At 33.4% G+C, this 21,780-nt stretch overlaps 1 protein-coding gene and 1 long non-coding RNA gene across 3 annotated transcripts; one reads left to right on the top strand and one right to left on the bottom strand.

The window, feature by feature from the left end:
• Window positions 1-340: 340 nt before the first annotated feature.
• On the top strand, window positions 341-1,581 carry LOC132172101 (protein DEFECTIVE IN MERISTEM SILENCING 3-like; the record flags this gene model as incomplete). 2 transcript variants are annotated; one of them, XM_059583550.1, is given in 3 exon segments in its annotated part: window positions 341-770; window positions 858-962; window positions 1,060-1,162. In XM_059583550.1, coding segments are annotated over 3 exon segments (553 nt in total), but the record flags the coding sequence as incomplete, so codon positions are not given.
• Window positions 1,582-13,142: 11,561 nt separating this feature from the next.
• On the bottom strand, window positions 13,143-21,067 carry LOC132173035 (uncharacterized). Its single transcript, XR_009439225.1, has 6 exons — window positions 20,942-21,067; window positions 19,651-19,931; window positions 17,410-17,461; window positions 16,420-16,485; window positions 15,679-15,764; window positions 13,143-13,570 (listed from the first exon to the last, which is right to left on the bottom strand). It is a non-coding gene; the product is annotated as an uncharacterized LOC132173035 (long non-coding RNA).
• Between the last annotated feature and the right edge of the window lie 713 nt (window positions 21,068-21,780).

Here is a 21,780-nt window from a genome sequence, read left to right as displayed (position 1 = left end):
GAAGATCGTGAGGAATAGATATTCAACTTTTACCTTCTAAAAGCCTCTTTCGTTATTCTTTGATGATGCTAATACCCCTCCATATTAAAGCCTTTCATCACTTGGGTTGTGGAAAAGAATGGGGGTTTTTATCATTTATTGCGAAGGACAATGGAGTGCATTACTTGCTTCAATTTGTGCAAGTAATTTAGACCTGTTTATGTTTCTATTCCTGTTGTTTTAGACCTGCAATATATTGGATTTATGGTATATGATGGATTATGTTTCCATCCATGTACTTTTGGAATGAACAATATGATTCTTAATTTATACCTCTTTTCCAAAATGAACTTGTGTGTAGGCTATTAATGGACTCGCAAATGGAAGGAGACTCATACCTAACCAATCTTTTGCATGAGGGGTCTCAGCTTGATAATGAGTTGATGGGATCTTCAAATCTAATGGATCAAATGTCTCCGTCCCCAGTTGAAATAGAATCTAGTGCTAGGAGACGACGGGGTAGTAACTTCACCATAGAAGAAGATAATCTCCTTGTATCGGCGTGGCTAAATACTAATTTGGATTCAATGCAAGGAAATGAGCAAAACCATACTACATACTGGAGGAGAATTTGGGAGTACTTCCATGAGAATAAGACCTTCATTTCTAAACGTACGCAGCTATCTCTATTGAATCGATGGTCACTAATTAATAAGAGCTCAGCGAAGTTTTGTGGATACTTGGCCGAGATTGAAGCAATGCATCAAAGTGGTGTGAATGAGCAAGACAAGGTATAAATGCTATTGAATGTTGCGTCAATGCATCAATACACCAGCAGTGATAGGGGTCTAATTATTTTCTATTTGTTAATTTTGCAGATTGCCAAGGCGAAACTTATGTTTCACAAATTTCAGAAAACTTCATTTCAATTTCAACATTGTTGGAATGTGTTGAGGTGCCAACCAAAATGGATTAATGACAAGGTAAAATCAAGAAAAAGACTATTTGCAATGACATGTTCTCCTACTCCAGATTCGATAAATATTGGGGAAAATGATATCTTCACCAATGACTTTGTAGATTCGGAGAGACCACTAGGCGGGAAGGTTGAAAATGAACTATTGAATAAACAAAATAGCAAAAATAGTGTGAGTGTGGATGTTGCAGGGATACTAAATGAGGTAAATGAAGAGAAGAAAATGGAACTTATTGGGGAAACATTTGTTCAAGAGCAAGAGAGACTTCGTATTCTGCTTGAGCACGAGCAAGAGAGACTTCGATTTAAGCAAGAAAAGCTTCGAGCGGAACAAGCGAGGAAGGATGACAAAATTATGCTGATGGATACAAGTGGCTTGTCTAAAGTTCAAAAAGAATATATTCAACATCGCCAAATGAAAATCGTTGAAAGTCGAAGGAGGAAATAGTGTTTAACTGGTCATGTTACTATGAAGATAGTTCATCTTCTTTTAAGGTAATTGTTAAATGAAATTCTATATCTTACTTTGTTATTGGTGTTGAACAAATTGAAGTGATAGTATGATGTGTAGGGATTAGTTCATCTTTGTAAATTTTATATAATATGTCATGTAGTTGGTGATCAAATAGATAGTCATTGTCTATAATTTATGTTGGGTAGATAATTGATTCTGAAAAAAACACACTAAACAAGGAAATTAAATTTTAATAACAATAATTTTAGTTTTGACAAATGATATTAATGGATTGGCATGATATTAAGCTTGAAAAAACTGAAAAATACAATAATGCTAAATAAGTATTGCAAATTACAAAGTTTTTACGATTGACTGCAATTTTCACAAATGCTTAACAAGTTTCAATTGGAGTTGCAATGAATTTCTAGTCTCTAATGTGAGAGATTGGTATATGGGGAGTTTCATCGAGTTGTTCATATTTGAAGTCAATAACATGGTCGATATTTCACTCATTTTCAATGATCATGTAATCCATTATTATTACTGCATTATATATTCGTCCTTGTTGACTTTGGCTGCAGCAAAATATTTTCTCATATTTCCTTGTAAATATAGAATTGATCTTGACCACTGTGGATATGTACCATTGCCCAAGTAGTATCCCATTGATTGAGTAATTGATTGGTGCACTCCTTTCAACGAGCTCGAGAAATATAGAAGACATTTCTAGCATGTTGATGTCATTCTGAGAATTGGGTAACCCAAAAAACACGTGGCATCCAAATATCAAATGAACCACTGCTTTCAAAATATTTGTTGGTTCATGAATATGACCAAAAAACAGACATTTTCATGTATTCAGACAATTCTTTCATCTTTAGTGGATGCGATCAATGCTCCCCAACATCATTGAAAAACCATGTGTTTCGCCAACTTCTAGCAATCTGGTAATGCCAATGTTGTTCGGTGACCTTAAGTACTCATCGAAAAAAATTGAAACCACCTATTTAACAAAATTTTCTAGACTCTCTATTGTGACGCTTTCTTCAATCTTGACATATTTGTCTATAACAGTCGCTACTCTATAAGCGAAGATTTTGAGTGCGATTGTCATCGTTTGAAGCGAACATTTTGAGTGCGACTGTCATCGTTTGAATGGAAGACGAACTGAGCATTCCAGCACAATTATTTTTTGAACAAATTATTATTCATGAACTTTTAATGTATATTGAATAAAAAGAAAAAGAGAATGAGTCATCCGAAACCTTCTTCAAAATAAATTTGACAAATATACTGGTGAACCAACAACAAAATAATCGAGAAAAAAACCTTTGATGACGTTGCAAAGAATCACTCTTGATGGGCACACGGCCTGGAAATGAACAGCATCGTGATCTTGATCATCCCTTGCTATTCAAATAATAACTTCTATATTTATTTCCAACTCATGGTCGGAGTCAACTCAAATACAATCTAATGCACATTTTTATCTAACAATTAGTTTAATTATAAAATTACCATGAAACCAATATTTTTTTAAAAATCAAATAATCAATTCTTCTTTGTTGTACAAAAAATAGTATCCATTTGTTTCCGCGTAAAATGATTTATGGAAAAAGTTTTTCGTATTGGGTGCGACGGAAAATAATAGTCAACGAAAAATATTTTTGGTTTAACCAAAATGCCTTTTTTAATTTTTGAAAAATAGTTTTGATTTTTGAAAACCATAAACCATTTTCCGAGTTTCGACAAACCTAGCCAAGATGTCGCTGGAACCCGTTGGGACCTAGTTGGGACCGGACAAGGACACCATTAGGACCCAGTTAGGACATTATCGAGACTTAGTGGAGACCCCACTTGGACCCTGTTGCGACTTGTCAGGACCCAATCTGGACATTTTCGTAATTTAAAGTGATTGAATATAAAAAAAAAAAATTATGATTTTCCGTACACCCTAAACACTGGAAAATGTTTTCCAAAAAATAATTTTCAAGAAAATGTTTCGACTGAAAATATTTTTTGACAGAAAAAGTTTTACATCGAAAAAAAGGAGCCTAAGCTATAAAATATAAATCCAAAATCAACAAAAACACACCATTGAATTTTTGGGTATATATATAAGTTTTAGAAATATTTTTCTGTTCTATGAAATATGCTATTCTCAATGCAACTTTCTATTCTATTCCCAATGGTGGCCATAACGTTTAGTAGGATGTAAAAACATGAACAGACTCTTTGCCAAAGCAGAGTCCTCTGTAAAACTCGCATCCATGAGAACTCACGAGACGACGATCAAAACACAAGTCCTACAGAGTACCAAAAACAATAGTCTAAAACACAAGTCCTTATGATTTAATGCACATTTTCAATCAAAAAAATAATTTAATTATAATTTTAAATTAACATGTAACAAATATTTCAAGAAATCAATTCTACATAAAACAAAAATTTTAAGCAATAAAAAATTAAACTAATTAATACTTCAAATTAAGAGCCAACACTTGGCCCTCTATCCTTGTTTCACGTGCCAAGTGATAACTATTTTATTAGTTGAGCTCCATGGATGGGATATTTTGTAAGTCTTAGATTTAAAACTGCAAAGAGGAAAAAAAATGACAAAAGAAAACTACAAGAGGTGATCCAGACACAAGTTTTTCAGAAATTTATCTTTATATTTTTGTGTTGCATAGTCAAATGAATACTAGTTATATCGGATTTATGTGCTCTTAGAGAAAAATTACTTCATTGTTAAAACTCTCTTCTTCTATATATCTTTTCAAAACATAGGGTTAAATATTACATTTCCACCCCCTCCCCCCTCTCCCTTAATTAAACTACGTACTATCTTGTTTGCATTTACACCTTTAAATTAAGACTCACTTGCAACACGTTCCCTTAAAGTACCACTTTGTTACAAGTAGCTCCATAAGTCATATTTGAGTGTCAAAATTGACGGAATCCGTCGCATGTGACACTGAAGCATTTTTTAATGACAAATTTACAGTGAATTTAAATGCAAAGTTTGCATTTCCTTAAAAAGGAAAAAAGAAAAAGAAGGATTTAATATTTGGTTTCTCTTCTCTCCATCATTTTATCTCGATCTTTTAATTACATGATGGGTGTCACTAGTGGAGGGACTAGTCAGTTGACGAACGAGATTACCTGTTGATGCAAGGGAGTGCCAACCCAGGTTGTGTAGCTAGTGGGTGGCCACGTGACAACACCTTTATTCTAGGGGGTGGCTACGCGACCATCCCTCTGTTATGGATGCAAGCAGTGGCTGTACATGTAGCCACTCCCTTGATTTTCTTGTGTAGGGCAGCCACCTGCTTCTTATCAATAAGTGGTGGTGGCCGCTTGTTGTGGATATAGGGTCACCCCCTTGTATAGGATGCAGCTAGGGGTTGCTCGGCTACCACTTTTTGTATAGTGCATAGGGGCTGAAATACAACCCTCTTGTTGTGTTGTGCATAACCCCACCCCACTTTGGTTTTCGTAGGGAGTTGCAGATGCAGGGAGTGGCCTGTTGGAAAAAAAATTAAACTTGAAATAAAACTCAGACCAATAATTATGATAGACACATGGGTTATGGGCTAGGGATGGTAGAAGATCTCAATCCCATGGGTTATGGGCTAGGGAGTAATTCCCTGCCATATTTGTCATGACAATCTTGTCAGATTAGTTTGGAAAAGTGGTGCGTTCTCACCCAAACAATTGACAAGTCATGGAAATAATTAGTATTAGACTTTGTTAATAATTGCACCGGAGAAGTTTTAATTTACCTTTTTTTTTTATTAATTATTATTATTATTTTTTTTCGGATCTATATTTAAGTTTCACTTGTACCCACACTAGTCCCCAACGCCTCAACCAACATACACACTCATGGAGAAAACTTCTTTCCTGTTCTCCCTTTCTGTGGCCCTTCTCTTGATACAATCACAATGGAACATGGCAAGCTTAGCTATCGCAACAGTATCCAACATTACCACCGATCAATACGCTCTTCTTGCCTTAAAGGCTCAAATTTCTTACGATCCTCATAATGTTTTGACAAGCAACTGGTCTGTCAGCACCTCCATTTGAAGTTGGGTTGGTGTCACTTGTGGTTCCGTCCATCAACAAGTCATCGCTTTGAACCTTTCTTACATGGGTCTTGTAGGCACCGTTCCTCCAAACATAGGAAACCTTTCATCTCTTGTCAGTCTTAGCATCAAGAACAATAGTTTTCATGGCTCTCTACCCAACAAGTTGGCCTGTCTTTACCAGTTGCAACACTTATCCCTTGGATTCAATAAGTTTGGCGGAGAAATCCCGACATGGATTGGGTTGTTAACCAAACTTCAAAATTTGTTGCTACATGGTAACAATTTCATAGGGACAATTCCATCATCTCTATCTAACATATCTTCATTACAAACTATTAATCTTAGTTATAACCAACTTTCGGGCTCCATTTCATCCTCCATCTTTAACATATACAACTTGAAAAAAATGGATCTCAGTGATAACATGCTTTCTGGTCCGATGCCTTCCAATATTTCCTACATGTCATCATTGCAGTATTTATCATTGACGAATAATTATTTAAGTGGAAGTTTACCTTCAGAAATTGGAAACTTAATCATGCTCTCCGACTTATATCTTTCCGGCAACAACTTTGAAGGTATGATTAATCCTACTTTTGTTGATAGATTATATGAATGACATCATTGACTCAATATATTTTCTTTTTATTGCCTTCAATGTGGTATCTTACAATTGAAAGTACAAATCCGACCATACAATGAAGCAAAAGGATTTTAGCAATTCTAGAAAAAAGAAAATTCTACTAGCTTCTGTAAATGACCCGTTGGGTCGGGAGACGTGGTTGCACATGTTGGTGAAAATGAGTTAAAATACTAATGTTAACCTTTGCTAGAATTGGGTATATACGTAATTGGGCTATGTTTTTATTAAAAAAATCACATCTCTAAAAGTTTTTTATTTGAGATCCAAATTAATTTTGGTTTGATTCAAAAAGTTGAAAACTACTTTTCTTCATGAAAATTGTAGGGAAACTTCACTTACTATCCTTATTTTTATTTTATTTTATTTTTTTATCATTTTTGCAATTATACCCTTAAATTTAAACATTAAAAAGTGTCAATTTAGAGTAATTATTAGTAGCCAATATGATGAACTACCCTTTATTGATCAGCTAGGATAATCTTCTTTTCTCCACAAACGTTGATCTTCACACATCTTCTTGTTGGCTGACTCGATCACGTTCTTATCTTCACTCTGACACTTATTACTGCAAGATTTTGGCTACAGAGTTATCCAAAAGCTAAACTAATGAGTTTGGGTTTACGTATGTATATTAACTATTCACATTGTTTACCTTTTTTCAATGTGGAATATGACACGCACACATACTCTCACATCATTTAGTGTTCTTCTAGTCTTTAGTCAGTTGGGAAACTTCAATATTTGTTTATAAATGGTAATTGTTTTATAGATATTATCACATCCACTCTGTTCTAATGCAAACAACTGCAATATATATGGTTGTGGGCTAATAATTTTATAGGAAGAATACCTCCTGAAATCGGCAACTTAACCATGCTTACCAAGTTATACCTTTACTCTAACAACTTTGAAGGTTTGTTTAGTGTTCTTTTAGCCTTTTGTAGATTAAACTTCAAATTCAATACTTGTTTTTAAATAGTAATCATTTTGTAGGTACTATCCCATTCACTTTGTTTAAGAGCAAACAATTACAAATTTCATTGTTGGCGGATAATAAATTCACCGAAAGTGTACCTTCAGAAATTGGAAACTTAATCATGCTCACTGGGTTATACCTTTTTGACAACAAGTTTGAAGGTATGCATAATCTACTTCAGTTGATGGATTATATGAATGAAATCATTGACTCAGTATATTTTCCTTTTATTGCCTTAAATGCAATATCTTTAAATTCTGTAAATTCTAATGGATAGTAGCATAATTGTTTATTGCTACTAGCATGTGTAAATGACCCCGTTGGGTTGGAATATGCGGTAGCACATGTTGATAAAAAAAAATTGATAACCCTTAACATTTAGAATGAGTCTGGGTGGAAATGTGTGGTCGCGATGGGCCCTGTACCTACTCGCTGTTTAGGTAGCTGAGTAAAGGAGTACCGCTCGCACCCGGCGGGATGTACCCTAGTTGGCCTAGGCGGGAACTAGTGCCGACACTTTCAAGGTAAACATGATGATTTTGACTCATGGGTATACCCATACACTGTTTGGGTAGCTGAGTAAGGGAGTACCGCTCACGCCCGATGGAATATACCCTAGTTGGCCCAGACAGGAGTCATTTCCTTCAACTTGAAGTGGAGATGACGATTTTGGTAGGTGGGCATATACGTACAACATTTGGCTAGCCGAGTAAGGGGTTTCTAGAAAATTATGGTTAACTGATTGACAAGGTCCTATTTATCGATATGCTATTCAAATTTGGTCTCTATTACTACAATCGTAATCGCAAATTTTTTTCTTAAGCAATAATTTCCTAGCACATTTACTAAATCTGTTTCAACACGAGCTTATTTAGAATTTGTTTGGAGCTCAATAGAATCATAGTTGTTTTCCATATTCTCATATAACTACAATTATATATTTTATACAATTAAAATATGAAACAAAAACTATATATATATATATATATATATATATATATATATATATATATATTAAAACAATTAATTTTTTAAAAAAGTTTAAATATAAAAATTTAATTACATACCTCATTTCTTATAGGAAAAGGTTGAATAAATTGATTTGAAGGCTTGAATATTTGAAGTTGAAAAGTTGAAAGGAGAAAACGCCAATGACAAATTTAAGGAATACAGGAAGTCTCGAACATTTGGTGATATACTTCGAACGTTCAATATACTATTACTCAACGGTTCTGGGGTTGCAAGTCGGACGTTTATGTGGTCCAGGGTCGAACGTTCAATGGTAGGGCTTCGATCGAACATTTGGTGGTCCATGGTCGAATATTTTGGTTAGAGTTAAAAAGTTGAAGATTTTTTGTTGTTTTTCAATAAAAAAAGGTTGTAACATTTTAAGAAACAATTGCATTATAAAAGTGATTAATGCCAGAGAAAATGCATTCGTTTGGGATTTTAAATATTTGGGGCATCGCACTTATCATCAATTTAAATCCCATTGATTTTGTTTAAGTGCAAACGAGCAAAATATTAATCATTGGCAAATAATGATTTTATTGGATGTGTATTGGAAACTAAATCATGCTCATAGAGTTATATTAACCTTCACCACAATAACTATGGAGGTATGTTTACTCATGCTTTAGTTGATTGATTATATGGATGACAACATTGACTCAACATAGTTGCCTTTTATTTATTTAATTTAATTTTTTTAAAAACAAATTATCACTTCATTGATTTAACAATCAAATGAGGTAAAATGCTTAGTACAATGCCAAAAATATAATTTGAAATCTTCATAACTCAAACAATATCTATGATATATACAATAGCCTCTCGGGCTATTATAAGACACTATCTATGAAAAGTCACCATCCCAATTAGTTTCAAATCTACAGTAAATTCCGACAAATCTCGTCTCTATCCGATGCTAGGTCATTGATTCCCTGGCTTTTTTTTTTTTTTTCCTTCGGTACTAGTGCTTTATCAATCACAATCCCCTTCGCTGCCTCTACCATAGTGACAATTCTTCTTCATGCTTGATAACTCTTCCGTTATTAGTCTATAGTTTGCTCCAAGAAAAGGAACCATAAGAAAACAAAAAACCGACTAGAAACTAATTCCGTTATTCTTAAGGATTCGTGAAACCAAAATCTAAGAAAACGAATAAAATTTCACTCATACATTGCTACTAAAAGTAGATCTAGAAAGAATACATTCTTGTTTAAAAACAATGAAAATACAATAATAAAAACCCAACACACCCTCACAAGTTCCACGCGCCACCGCTAGCCAGCCACGTACAGCTAAAAGGCATTCTGAGGACCATTGACATACGCACCCTAGTCGATCTACTGTGGAGGCGGGAAAAGGAGGTCGAAGGAAAAGGGGGCGGGAAAACTCCCTCCTCCCACTCTGTTATGCTCTCTCTACACTACTCTCTTTTATTGCCCCCAAAATGATACCTTTCAATTGAAAGTACATAATAATTTGTCCAGGGCATACAAAAGGAAACAAAAAGAATTTAAGCAATTTTGGGAAAAAGAAAATTCTATTCAACGGTAATTTAATTACTTATTTCTTAAAAGGGTTAATAACATTTTTAGTACCTAGGATTTCATTTTTTTATTTTTTCCCATTTAGGTTTCAAATCATATTTCAGACGGGACATGACTTATGGGTAAAGACCAATTTAGTACCTTTGTCACATTCTATGAGCCGAACTAATTTCGGCCATCTCATATTTGTCTTTTTCCTTTTTCAAGTTTTAATTTTGTAAATTATTTTAATGATTTTTTTATTTTTGTTATGACATGTGACATGTTTTTGTTATGACACATGTCAGTCCGTTAGTTTGATTAATGGAATGATGATGGTGATACTAAACCGGTATTTACCCATAAGTTAAGTATCATCTGTGATACAAATTAAGACCTAAGAGGAAAAAAATAAAAAAGTGAAAACCTAAGTACTAAAAAGATTACTAACCCTTATTAAAAAATCACATATCTTCATAGTGCATCGATAGTTTCCATCTCCAGCATTATTGTAATTGGATCAAACAAAAAGTTATCTGATTATATTGCAGTGAGATCAAATAAAAAATAAATTACAATAATAAGCATAAATCAAAAGATCATAGCATATAGATAGTTTCCATCTTAAACATTATTTTCTTCAACGTGGGCCACAACACTTATAAAAAATCTCTCCCTTACATGTAAGTTTCTTATGCATTGACCCAACAAGCGTATAAGAGTTGCTTCAATTACGGTCTACCAAAATGTAAATACATTATTATATGTGTACTATAGGAATATAGGATGTAAGTTAAGGCACCAAAATAGCCAAAATAACAGAACTTACTAAACCAAAACAATCAAATGGAGTCTTAAGTCGATCAATTAATTGCATACTACAATTGGCTTCTAAGTGTTATTTGATAACTAAAGTAGTTTCCCACGAAATGACCAAAGAAAAAAAAAATTAAAAAAAAATGAAAACCCAAACAATTCAGAAACACCAAAAAGCTAAGATTTTTTTTTTTAAAAAAAAAAACAAAAAACAAAAAACATAGTACACAAATAAGAGAAGTTTCAGTGCTACTGCTAGACTCTAAGCTACAGAGTTACTCATGAGTTTGAGTCTACTTACATATATTAATTATTTACGGTGTTTATTTTTCCTCATGTGTAAAATAACACTCACATGTGCACTCTCAAGATTTTGTCTACTTCAAGTCTTTAGTCACTTAGAAAACTTCACTATTCTTTTCCAAATGCTAATTGTTTTCTAGTCGCTATCCCATCCAATTTGTTCAAGTGCGAAGAACTACTTATTTTATTGTTGTTGACTAATAGATTCACAAGAAGTGTACATTTGAAAATTGTGAACTTAATTAATCATGCTTACAAAGTTATAGCTAGTCTATAATATTTTTATTGCTCTTTTAGTTTTTACTCACTTAGGAAACTTTAAAATTATTTTTTTCTAAATGATAAATGTTTTACAGGGACTATTCCATCCACTTTGTTCAAGTGCAAACAACTGCAATATTTATTTTTATCGGGTAATAAATTCACAGGAGAAGTACCTCCAGAAATTGGAAACTTAACCAAGCTCACAAAGTTATACCTTGGAAACAACACCTTTGGAGGTATGTTTAGTCTTGCTTTAGTTGATTGATTACATGAATAACATAATTGACTCAACATATTTTCCCATTATTGCCTCCAATGTGGCGTCTTTCAATTAAAAGTATAAAAAATTTGTCCTGATCGAGCATACAAGGAAACAAAAAGATTTATGTAGTAAAAAAGGAAATTTGAATGGATAATAGTATATTTGTCTATTGCTACATTTACGTATAAATGACCCGTTAGGTTGGTAAAAGTGACTCTACATTCTACAATTCTACAATACTAACAATTTCCTTTCCTAGAATTAGGTATACGAAATTGGGCTATCTTACTTGAATCAGTGCTGAAATTAATTGACTGTAAATTAACAGAGAGTGTCACCCATAACTCTTCCAAATTAATTAAATTGTAATTAAGTTGAAGTGGTTACTAATACATTTTATGCACAAATGTTACAAATTATTTAAATTGTAATTGGGCTATCTTAAGGACATTTTATGCACAAATGAAAATATACCAGTAATCATGCCAATGGAAAATAATACATTTAGAAGGAAGTTCAAGGCACATACTTAAAGAAAAGATGCAGTAATTTTAACACAAAAAATCATGGTGATGGAAGTGTACAATATAATAAGATCAATGAAATGGACACACGGCTTTCTGTATTGATTTGTTGACCTTAAATTCCTCCAATAATATATAGTGGATGGAGTCAATTATATATTTCAACTGAAATTTGTAAAATATGTGAACTATTTATTAAGTTTTTGAGAAATTTGATGTATGTGTGTGTCCATATATATATATATATATATATATACAATTAATTAATTCCCAACTAAAAACCTTTGTGATCAGTTTATTCTTCTCTATCCCCACCCCCCAAAAAAAGAAGAAGCAAAAGCAACACATATATTTATTTTTTTGTACAATTGTATTAGTGTTAATTAAAACATGCAAACTTTTGTATTGAATTAATTCAATTACAGCAAGGATTTGAGAACCTCTTTGATAGCTTCACTCGACAATTATCTCAAGGATTCTGGTGTTGAAGAATAACTCAAGATATTTTGCTTGATAATAGATATGATGCGGCGCCTAGGCTATCAGTTGCCTGATCTGTATAATGTTCATATATATATATATATATATATATATATTCCTGATATGACAACATCGAGTAATCTAAAATTAAAATGCTAGTGTTATCCTGTAACTATTAAAATCATAAATATCTTTCACAAATCTCCATCAAGTAAAATTTTTTGGAAGGCCGAATTTAAGTCCGTTTACCGTATCCAAATTTCTGACAGTCCAATTTTTCTTTTCTCTTCAAAGAAAATATATTGTTGATATACGAATCGAGTAATGCTACAAGTCTTTCTAGAGTTCTTTTAGAATCATCCAAAATATGATGTGACTTTTAAAATCACCAATAGATCAAAAGTCAATAAATTACATCTCAAATTCAACGGTGATTTTAAAAGCCACATCACATTTTGAATGACTTTAGAACTCTAGGAAGACTTATAGCATTACTCATGCGAATCATGTAACTATTAAGTATTGATGGAAGAATAATCATCTGAATGACTAAAAAATAAGGAAATGAAACGATTTTTAACAACTGAAGCATGAAAGCTCATGCATTTGTAGATTTCATTTCATTTTTTGAAAGACAATATTAGCTTCGATAATATAATATTAAAAATGATGGTTAAAATTGTAAATTAAGACCTTGTATTTTCTCTAGCCAACTGTTCGCTCACCATTTTATTGCAGCACCATTAAATAAAGAATGAAAATATAATAGTAAGTGATGAGAAATGGATTTTGGAAAATGTGATGCAATAAAAGAAATAATGCCTTGCACAATTGTAAAAATTATTCATATATATGACCTTGACTAGTGAAGATTGAAGCATTTTGGATCACACATTATTACAACAACCTGAACAACTTACAATACATAAATTATACATATTAAGAAAAGCTCCTAAGCCCGCAGCTTCAATTTCTCTCTGACTTGACCTTCCTTAGTAAGCAAACAATTTTGACCATAACAAAAATAGCAATCTTGTCTTTCAAATTATCAAAGCTGCGAAAGTAAGCTTGTCTCCATGATGTTTTGATAATCAATGTACCACAAACTCCCCAAAATGCAACAATAAACCCAGCTACCATGCTAATCCAGAACGAGAATGACTCAACTCCTCTTCCCTTTTGGTTACCACCATTTGGTGTTACTTTAGAATTAGTTTCATCCTAGGAACACTTGGTTGAAAGAGGAGGCCCACAGAGTAAAGAGTTACCTTCGTAGATAGAAGAGTCATTAAGTGTTTGAAGTTGATTCCCAATTGGAATTTTCCCAGACAAGTTGTTGAATGACAAATTCAAGTAACTTAAGAATGTCAAAGAAGACAAGTTTTCAGGGATAGGACCACAAAGCTCATTCATTGAGAGATCAAGTGTTTCTAACATGTGTAAATTCCCAATTTTTTTAGGAATTCTTCCAGTGAGATGATTCATTGATAAATTCATGATGACCAATTCTGAGATGCCTGTTATATTATCAAGTATTTCTCCTGATAAATTGTTACTCGAAAGGTCTATAGAATATACAAGATTAAAAAAAATTTGACCATATCCATATTCTATTCCTTTGGTAACCAAAAAGATTTGGTAATCATAGTCTACAAAATAACCTCCATTCACTACAAAAATTATGGTCATTAGCGGCGACTCCAAGTTGCCGCTAATAAGGAAAAAGTTGCCGCTATTCACAAATACCGGCGACCCGTGGCTGCTATTTGGTGGTTGGTAGTAAGTGGACGGTGAAGCTAAATACCGGCGACTCTCAAAGTTGCCGCTATTTGTATGTCAATAGCGGCAACATAGAGTTGCCGCTAATACCTTTTTTTTGGTCGGAAAAAATGGTTCAAAATGGTTCGAAGGTTGCCGCTATTGTATATCATTAGCGGCGACCTAGAAGTTGCCGCTATTTGTATGTCATTAGCGGCGACATAGAGTTGCCGCTAATGATAAAAGAAAATTGAAAAAATAAAAATAAAAAAAGTCAATAGCGGCAACTTAGAGTTGCCGCTATTGCTCTATCATTAGCGGCAACTCATAGTTGCCGCTATTTATCCAGCATTACCGGCGACATAATAAGAAAATTAAAAAAAAAATTGGAAAACGTCAATAGCGGCAACTTGAAGTTGCCGCTATTGCTCTATCATTAGCGGCAACCCAGAGTTGCCGCTATTTAAACAATATTATCGGCAACTATATTTGTAATAAGAAAATTAAAAAAAAAAATAAATTGGAAAAGGTCAATAGCGGCAACATGAAGTTGCCGCTATTTGTCTGTAATTAGCGGCAACTTAGATGTTGCTGCTAATGAATTAAAAAATATAAACTTAATAGCGGCGACCCTAGGTCGCCGCTATTTAAAAAAAAAAAAAAAAAAAAAACACATATATATATATATATATACATACATATGCAAACACTACACACTTGAACCAGGAAAGAAAAAACTGCAAAATAACATTATTCAAAAGCAAGAATACAAGAAAAATACACACACACACACACACATATATATATATATATATTCATATGCAAACACTACACACTTGAACCAGGAAAGAAAAAACTGCAAAATAACATTATTCAAAAGCAAGAATACAAGAAAAATACATTACTTAAAAAAGGTCCTGTTCAAACAACTATATACCTCCTCATGGAGTAGAAGAGTGCAACTTTCTATTTAATCTTAGTCAATCAACAATCAAGATTCAGTCAATTTTAAGCAACATAGAAGCATGAAAGGAGGAGGTAATAAAAGTATTTGTAATTTGATGAAAAAAATAATTTTACAAGCCAAGTTTTATCTGTATCTTTAAAAATAATATCCATAACCTACATTACACACACCACCACTTAGAACCGACAATTAAAAGTGAAAAGGAGTAATTTATCATGATTTATTACCTAAATACTGTTCTACATTTGACAGGGGTAGGCAGACAGAAGTTTCTTTGGCAAAGGTTACATGACTTTGGCTAAGAATTTGATTGCCATGGTAATACACAATCCAAAATATAAAATTACTTAAGCTTTTCAATTATATACCAAGGTACATATTAACTGCTAAATCACAAGGCTTGTCAACTAGTTTATAATAGACCAAGAAAGAGATGGGAGTAGACGGTGAGGGATTAGTCACGTAACTGATGTTCAGATGATATCAAGCATATAATTTGAAGAAAACATGCAGGTAACAACTTGAATGCCCAAAATTTTGGAAGCTAACCAAGATGTAAAGAACCAAAGCAGCCCAAAAGGTTATAAGAAGCCCTTTACTTATCCACTAAAGAAAAGGTCATTAGAAATTCTAAAAGACATGATTTATTACCTAAATTTTTCTTAGCTTGTTCTGTTTTCCCCTGTTCTTGCAATTTCATATATCGCTCATGAGCTTTCTGTTTCTCTATCTCCTCTCTGCATGATACACAAAAGTTGATAATAAATACAATTGCTTTACATGCAAATCTGTTCAAAGTATAAAACCAATTTCAACATCAGCCTACTCCTTAATTATTGGTTCCAAACAGATAAAGTAAAAAACAAAAAAACAAACAAACACTAGGTGTACTCATTTGAACCCAAAATTGCAGAGTCGGCTAATCTCATATCATATATGCACACACTTTGTACCCCTGATCTCATTTTGTTTGGCAAATTACAACCAAAATACACCCTGTATTTTTAAAACCTCAAACAACAGTAGCCAATTGACTACTTTCATGCTATATATATATATATTCCAGATAATTAACCATGAAACCCTTCTTTGTCGAAAGAAAATAACTTAATTATACAATACATACTACGAAAAAGATAACTTAGATTTCAATACGCACCCATAGAGAACCCAACAAAACAAATCCAAAACCAAAACTCCATAAATCAGGAAGCAACTAAACCTTTAAAGACGACAACACTTATTTCCCCAAAAATCACCAAGAATCAAATTATCTCAAATAAAGTCCATAAAAGTATCTTCCAGTTGTTATGACATGGTGTGAGATTGATTAATATACCAAAAGAAAAGCCAAAAGAAAAAAGAAAAAAAGTTATAATCACGAAGAATGACCTTAATGTATTGGGGTCATACTTGAAATCCTTGCAGAAATGATATACATTGATGTTGATCGAGCATCTATTTATCAGAAGAAAATCATCAAACTCAAGCTCTGCTTGTTATTGGAAAAAGCACGGGTAAAAGAAAATGAAGCAGAGGAAAAAGAAATAACAGGCTGCCACACAAAATGAGAAATGTTTTTTGTTTTTTTGATAAGTCACAAAATGAGAAATGTTTGTAAGCAGCATAGTGGGAATACATTCACTAAGACAGTAAACATGACAAAAAACCTTGAGTGATTAGAAACTCACATCAAGGGCAAAGGTGGCAATGAATGCCGGTAGAGTTTATTGACATAGCTCCCATTTATTATATGTGCAAAGAAATTGACATAGCTCCCAGTTATTATATGTGCAAAGAACACCTACAACACCAATCTATTGACAAATGTTTTGCTTAGTACCAAATTAAAAGATCTAGGAAGCGAGACATTTCTAGGTCTTCTGTTACACAACACTCATGTAGTAGCATCCCCCACAAAGCCATCTTATAAATTTTGATGCAAATTTTCCATGTATTCATCGATAGACCAGAAGAACTTCTGACTTTGTTTAGGCAAAGTCCTCTCAATCCCTGCCGCCAACCACCATACTGGAATTTCATTTGTGATTCCACAAGATGTCAGTTCTTAATAAATTTACAACTTTATCATTTCCACTCCTAATTTTACCAAAGATGCAATCCATAGATAAGTAGTCTTCTATATCCTAAACCTAGAGCTTGCAAGACACTACCCAAATAACAGAACTCTAAACTAGAGTTCGCAAACACCAAAGTACAGTTCTGCCGCTCAATAAATTTCAAAGTTGTTAATAAACTGGCCAATTCCAACCAAAAAAGCACAAACAAATATTAATTCATCTACAAAGGGCAGTATCTTCTACAAATCAAATTATCTCAAATAAAGTCAAGAAGCCAAGAAAATAGAGAACAGACTATTACCTTGGATGCACTGCCTTTAGGCCATCCAAGGCCTAATCCTCCTCCACCGTTGCTGGACAAAAGATCAAAAATTTCTTAGTTATATATCTCCAAGACCGTCCTTCCTCCCCATCTCCAATAAAAATAACATGTACACTACAATTGCAAACCGTGTTCAACAAAAGCAAGAATCTCCTCAACATATATTTGACAAATTCCACAAGAACAAATTCAGTCCTTTCTTTGGGATTTTTTAAGAATATCTAATAAATCATAATCCTCTTTTATCTCACACTAGAATGCTTTATTGAACATGTTTATCTTATTCAAAGCTTGTGCTCCTATCCCACTTCAGCAAGCATGTTGACAATTATCACCAATCCTTGGTAGCAACATAGAAATTCATACTCTGTGATCAACTCAGAGATCATTTCAAAATTCACAAAACAACACAAATGACTTCTTCCTCCCAAATCCTAGGAATAAATTTAAAAATAAAAAATAAATAATAACTGAGTTGAAGCAATAGCATCAAATCTCCCCCCCTTTATGATTGCAGTGAAAATCAAAAAAACAAAAAAAAAATATTACCTTAAACTAAGCATAGGAGAACAACAAATTGTTACTCTTCCCCAGGATCCAAGCATAGGAGAAATAGAATTAAATTGTTACCTGAAACCATAAGTTATGAACTATTCTAGTCTTAAATTGAATTTAACTTACCCATTGTTATTTGAGTCCTTTAGCGCCACAACTCCTTACACATCTTCCACTCGTGCCATCCTGTATACACTTAAAAATGAAATATTGTTATATAACAATATTACTCTCTTGCAATGTTTACTCAACTTGATAAACATGTCAAGAGAGGTTCACTAACTCAAAGTTTTTAAACAAAAAACTAGTTGAAGTTGTTACCTTCTAACACAAACCAAATTTGTTATAATTTTTATAATATTAAGACAACTTCTTAACAAAGTATATACAAGAGCTCTCTCCAAGTTCTTAAACAAAAAAACTATTTGAAGTTCTTACCCTCTAATACAAACCAAAATTGTTATAATCATTATAATATCAAAAGAAAGTCTTAAACAAAATACAACAAAAGCTCCCTCAAACGTTGCTTTCACTTGCTTGAGATCCATGAGAGTTCCCTCCAAGCCTAGGAATAATAGAATTCATATCATAATCAATAATCTTTCTAACAATTGCTTGATATGTGTGTGTGAAATTAAATAAATTAAAAAAAAAAAAAAAGTGACAGGCAAAATTCTCTTACCCTCCGAAATGTTTTAGTAGCATATTCACTTGTGCCTGCAAACAATTCCTTTTGAGTATTGTTTTTTTTTCACGCAAAAAATTCTAGTTCCACCCTTAGTCAAACCCTTTGATGTCAATATTTTGGATCTCTTTAATCTTTTCAATCATTTTTGCCATCTTTAGGAGCTAGCTAGGCTTACAATAGTAAGATCCTATTAATTGACTTTCCTTCTCTTTAAGTTCTTTAATCATTTTTTTATTCTCAAGAGGTTGTTGTACAATAGGGACACCTGATTAATTATTTTAGTTTGTAACTTAATTTTGGTTTAATCCTCAAAGTATCATCTGATTAATCTCTCAACATGTTTATATGGGGATGACTTGAATCATATGGGGATCTCTACCACATTTATATCATGTGTCTCATATGTAGTAAATATAGCTACAAGTAAAGTTTAAAGGTGGTGCATAAAAGGAGTGGTAGGAGGCTACTATTTACATAGCTACCTTATCCTCATTTTGACATATCTGCTCTAATGGCATATCTGCAACTTTATCCTCATTTTGCATATATAAAAGCTTTTACTTTATGATCAATCATTTGTCTAATCATATGAAAGACATGGGTAACATGCGTGAGTAGGGGATAGGTACATCCAAGCAATGCCAATAATTTAGGTGTAGAAGAAATCTTTTTATCAGTGAAGTTGCTAATCAAGCACAAACAATATAACATACTGCAGAACTTCACAGCTAATAAAAATTAAAGCATTCATCAAGTTAGCAACCTTACTTGAGCTTCAAGGATTGTCAATAGAGTCTTCGTTCTTTGCAAAAGCCCAAGTTCTATGTGTTTTCTCTTCACAGAATCGTAGAACTCTTCCACCAAAAAAGCTCGAACAATTTTACAAAACAGTTAGGACAGATGCTCATTCACCCAAGCACACACAAGAGAAAGAGAGATGGATAAACTGTAAATCCTTGTGCCTATGAAAAACAAACCTTTTCCTTACAGCACCACCAGAAAGAACTCCACCATAAGCCCGGTTAGCAGTCGTCCAGTTCCTCGATAACCTAGACCTCTTATACTCAGCAGTCGTCCGGTTCTTCTTCTTCTTCTTCCTCTTCCTCTTCCTCTTCCTCTCTTGTTGATAAAGGCAATAACTTACTGTTTCTGTAGATGCTTGAAACTAGCTGGTCATGCCATTGGGCAGCTAGATCAAGGCAATCGGCATTGCTCGCATATGAAACAAAATTAGGTGCTCAAAGTTGGCATATATGTCCTGCAGGATGACAACGTTACAACATTATGCTGTTGATAAAGGTCTTGCCAAAAAACTATAAGATATAAGCTATATAGCAAGTGCATTTTCTGACACCAAATCGATTAAAAAAAAAAAAAAAACAAAACAAACTCAAGAACCTCAATAAATATATAAGACATTCCAGAACACTATATAAATTATATTTTTGCAGTCACTTATCTGAATCCATTAACTACAAGTCTTGAAAAAATAAAGGTTACTTGAGAAAGTTCAGTGAAACCTCTTCAACGCCCATTTGACATAACTACTAGTTTCTAATCGTACAATTAAGGAAACCCCATAAAATCCAGAAGACAAGAAGATACGGAAACACACACTAATATTTTTATGGAGAACTCATGGACAGAAAGAGCAAAAAGCACAAAGAGATATGGCCCAACATGTCACCAGAAAACTATAAAGGAAAAATGACCATAACAGGTCTCAAAATCTAGATTTTATAGGAAAAGCATCTATAGTGGCAGATGTATGCAGGTTCAGTAATTATCAAAGAAGAAAACACACACAAGAACAGAGCCAATGATCATCCCATTACTTCATGGAAAAGCTAAGCAAAGCCCAAATGGATATGTCAACTATGTGATCGTATGAGTGTGAGACCAGCCTATTCTTGCAGCTACCCCTGATTTGCTACCAGAAAAAGTGCCAGCGTTGCCAAAGATATTGCTGGACTTAACACATAGCATCTTGAAAGAACCCAAGACGCAATAGAGCAGCTGAGGAACAAAAGTGGCATTGGTCTTCCCTAGCGCCTCCAAGTCTTTATTTGAGTGGATATCAAGCAATTTTTATGCCTCCAAAAGATAAATATTTCATTTCCTTTTTATTCTTAAGAGTTATTTTATTTGCTTCCAAACTAAATTCTTAAATTCTTTTATTTTCTTTTCGTTGTTGCCAAAGTGGCACCAACCTGACCTACTAAATTCTTAAAAAAAATAAAAAAAATAAAGGTGAATTCCATAGCTTACCTTTTCTCTACATGATTGATCCTTATTGGTCATGCAATTGGGCAGCTAAATCTAGGCCATCGACATTGCTCACCTATGAAACAAAATTAGGTGCTCAAAGGTGGCTCAAATGTCATGCTATACAACAACATTACAGCATTATGATGATTATGTTGGACTTTACCAAGCAAGTATGAAATAAGAGCCTAAGCTATATAAAAAAACTGGTAGGATTTCTGTAAATCAATACTGCACCTTGCCAGTAGACAAATTTGCATGATGAGAACACAAAAAGAGCTTATCAGATAGCCTATTTCATCAAAAACCGTCAAAACACAACTTGGCAATGTCATTCCATACAGTCAGACGCCCATGAGGAACTTTGTATCCCTTGGGTTCTTATACCTCCATTTAAGAAAAGGAAAACCATCATGTGCTTCCGATTCATATTTTTTACGTAGCCCCATCAAACTAAGGATGGTGAAACATTATTATCTCTCAAGTTTGCAAAAGAACAACCATCTCCAAAGATTAGAGCAGAAAGCATTGAGAAATTACCAGATACAGTACACACATGAATCATTCCTCCCACAAATAAAGTAAGATTCCATATATTTTATAATTGATTCATGAAATTCCATTAGAATCAACAATAAAATCTAAGGACCTACCCTTGAAATCCCAATATCTAAACAAACTAAATATATCTCAATGGGCTCTCTCCGGTCTTAACGCATCTCAGTGAGTTCAATCTAGCATAAATAAAGAAAGAAGAAGTCCTACATGCAAGAACAACGTTTACGACAATAGAACAAATGGGAGATTAATCAAATATGTACACCACCTAGAAAATCACCAAA

This window comes from Corylus avellana, chromosome ca2 (assembly GCF_901000735.1).
Source record: "Corylus avellana chromosome ca2, CavTom2PMs-1.0".
Taxonomy (NCBI): Eukaryota; Viridiplantae; Streptophyta; class Magnoliopsida; order Fagales; family Betulaceae; genus Corylus; species Corylus avellana.
Note: the sequence above shows the minus strand (reverse complement) of the source record. Positions and strands in the feature narration are given on the sequence as shown.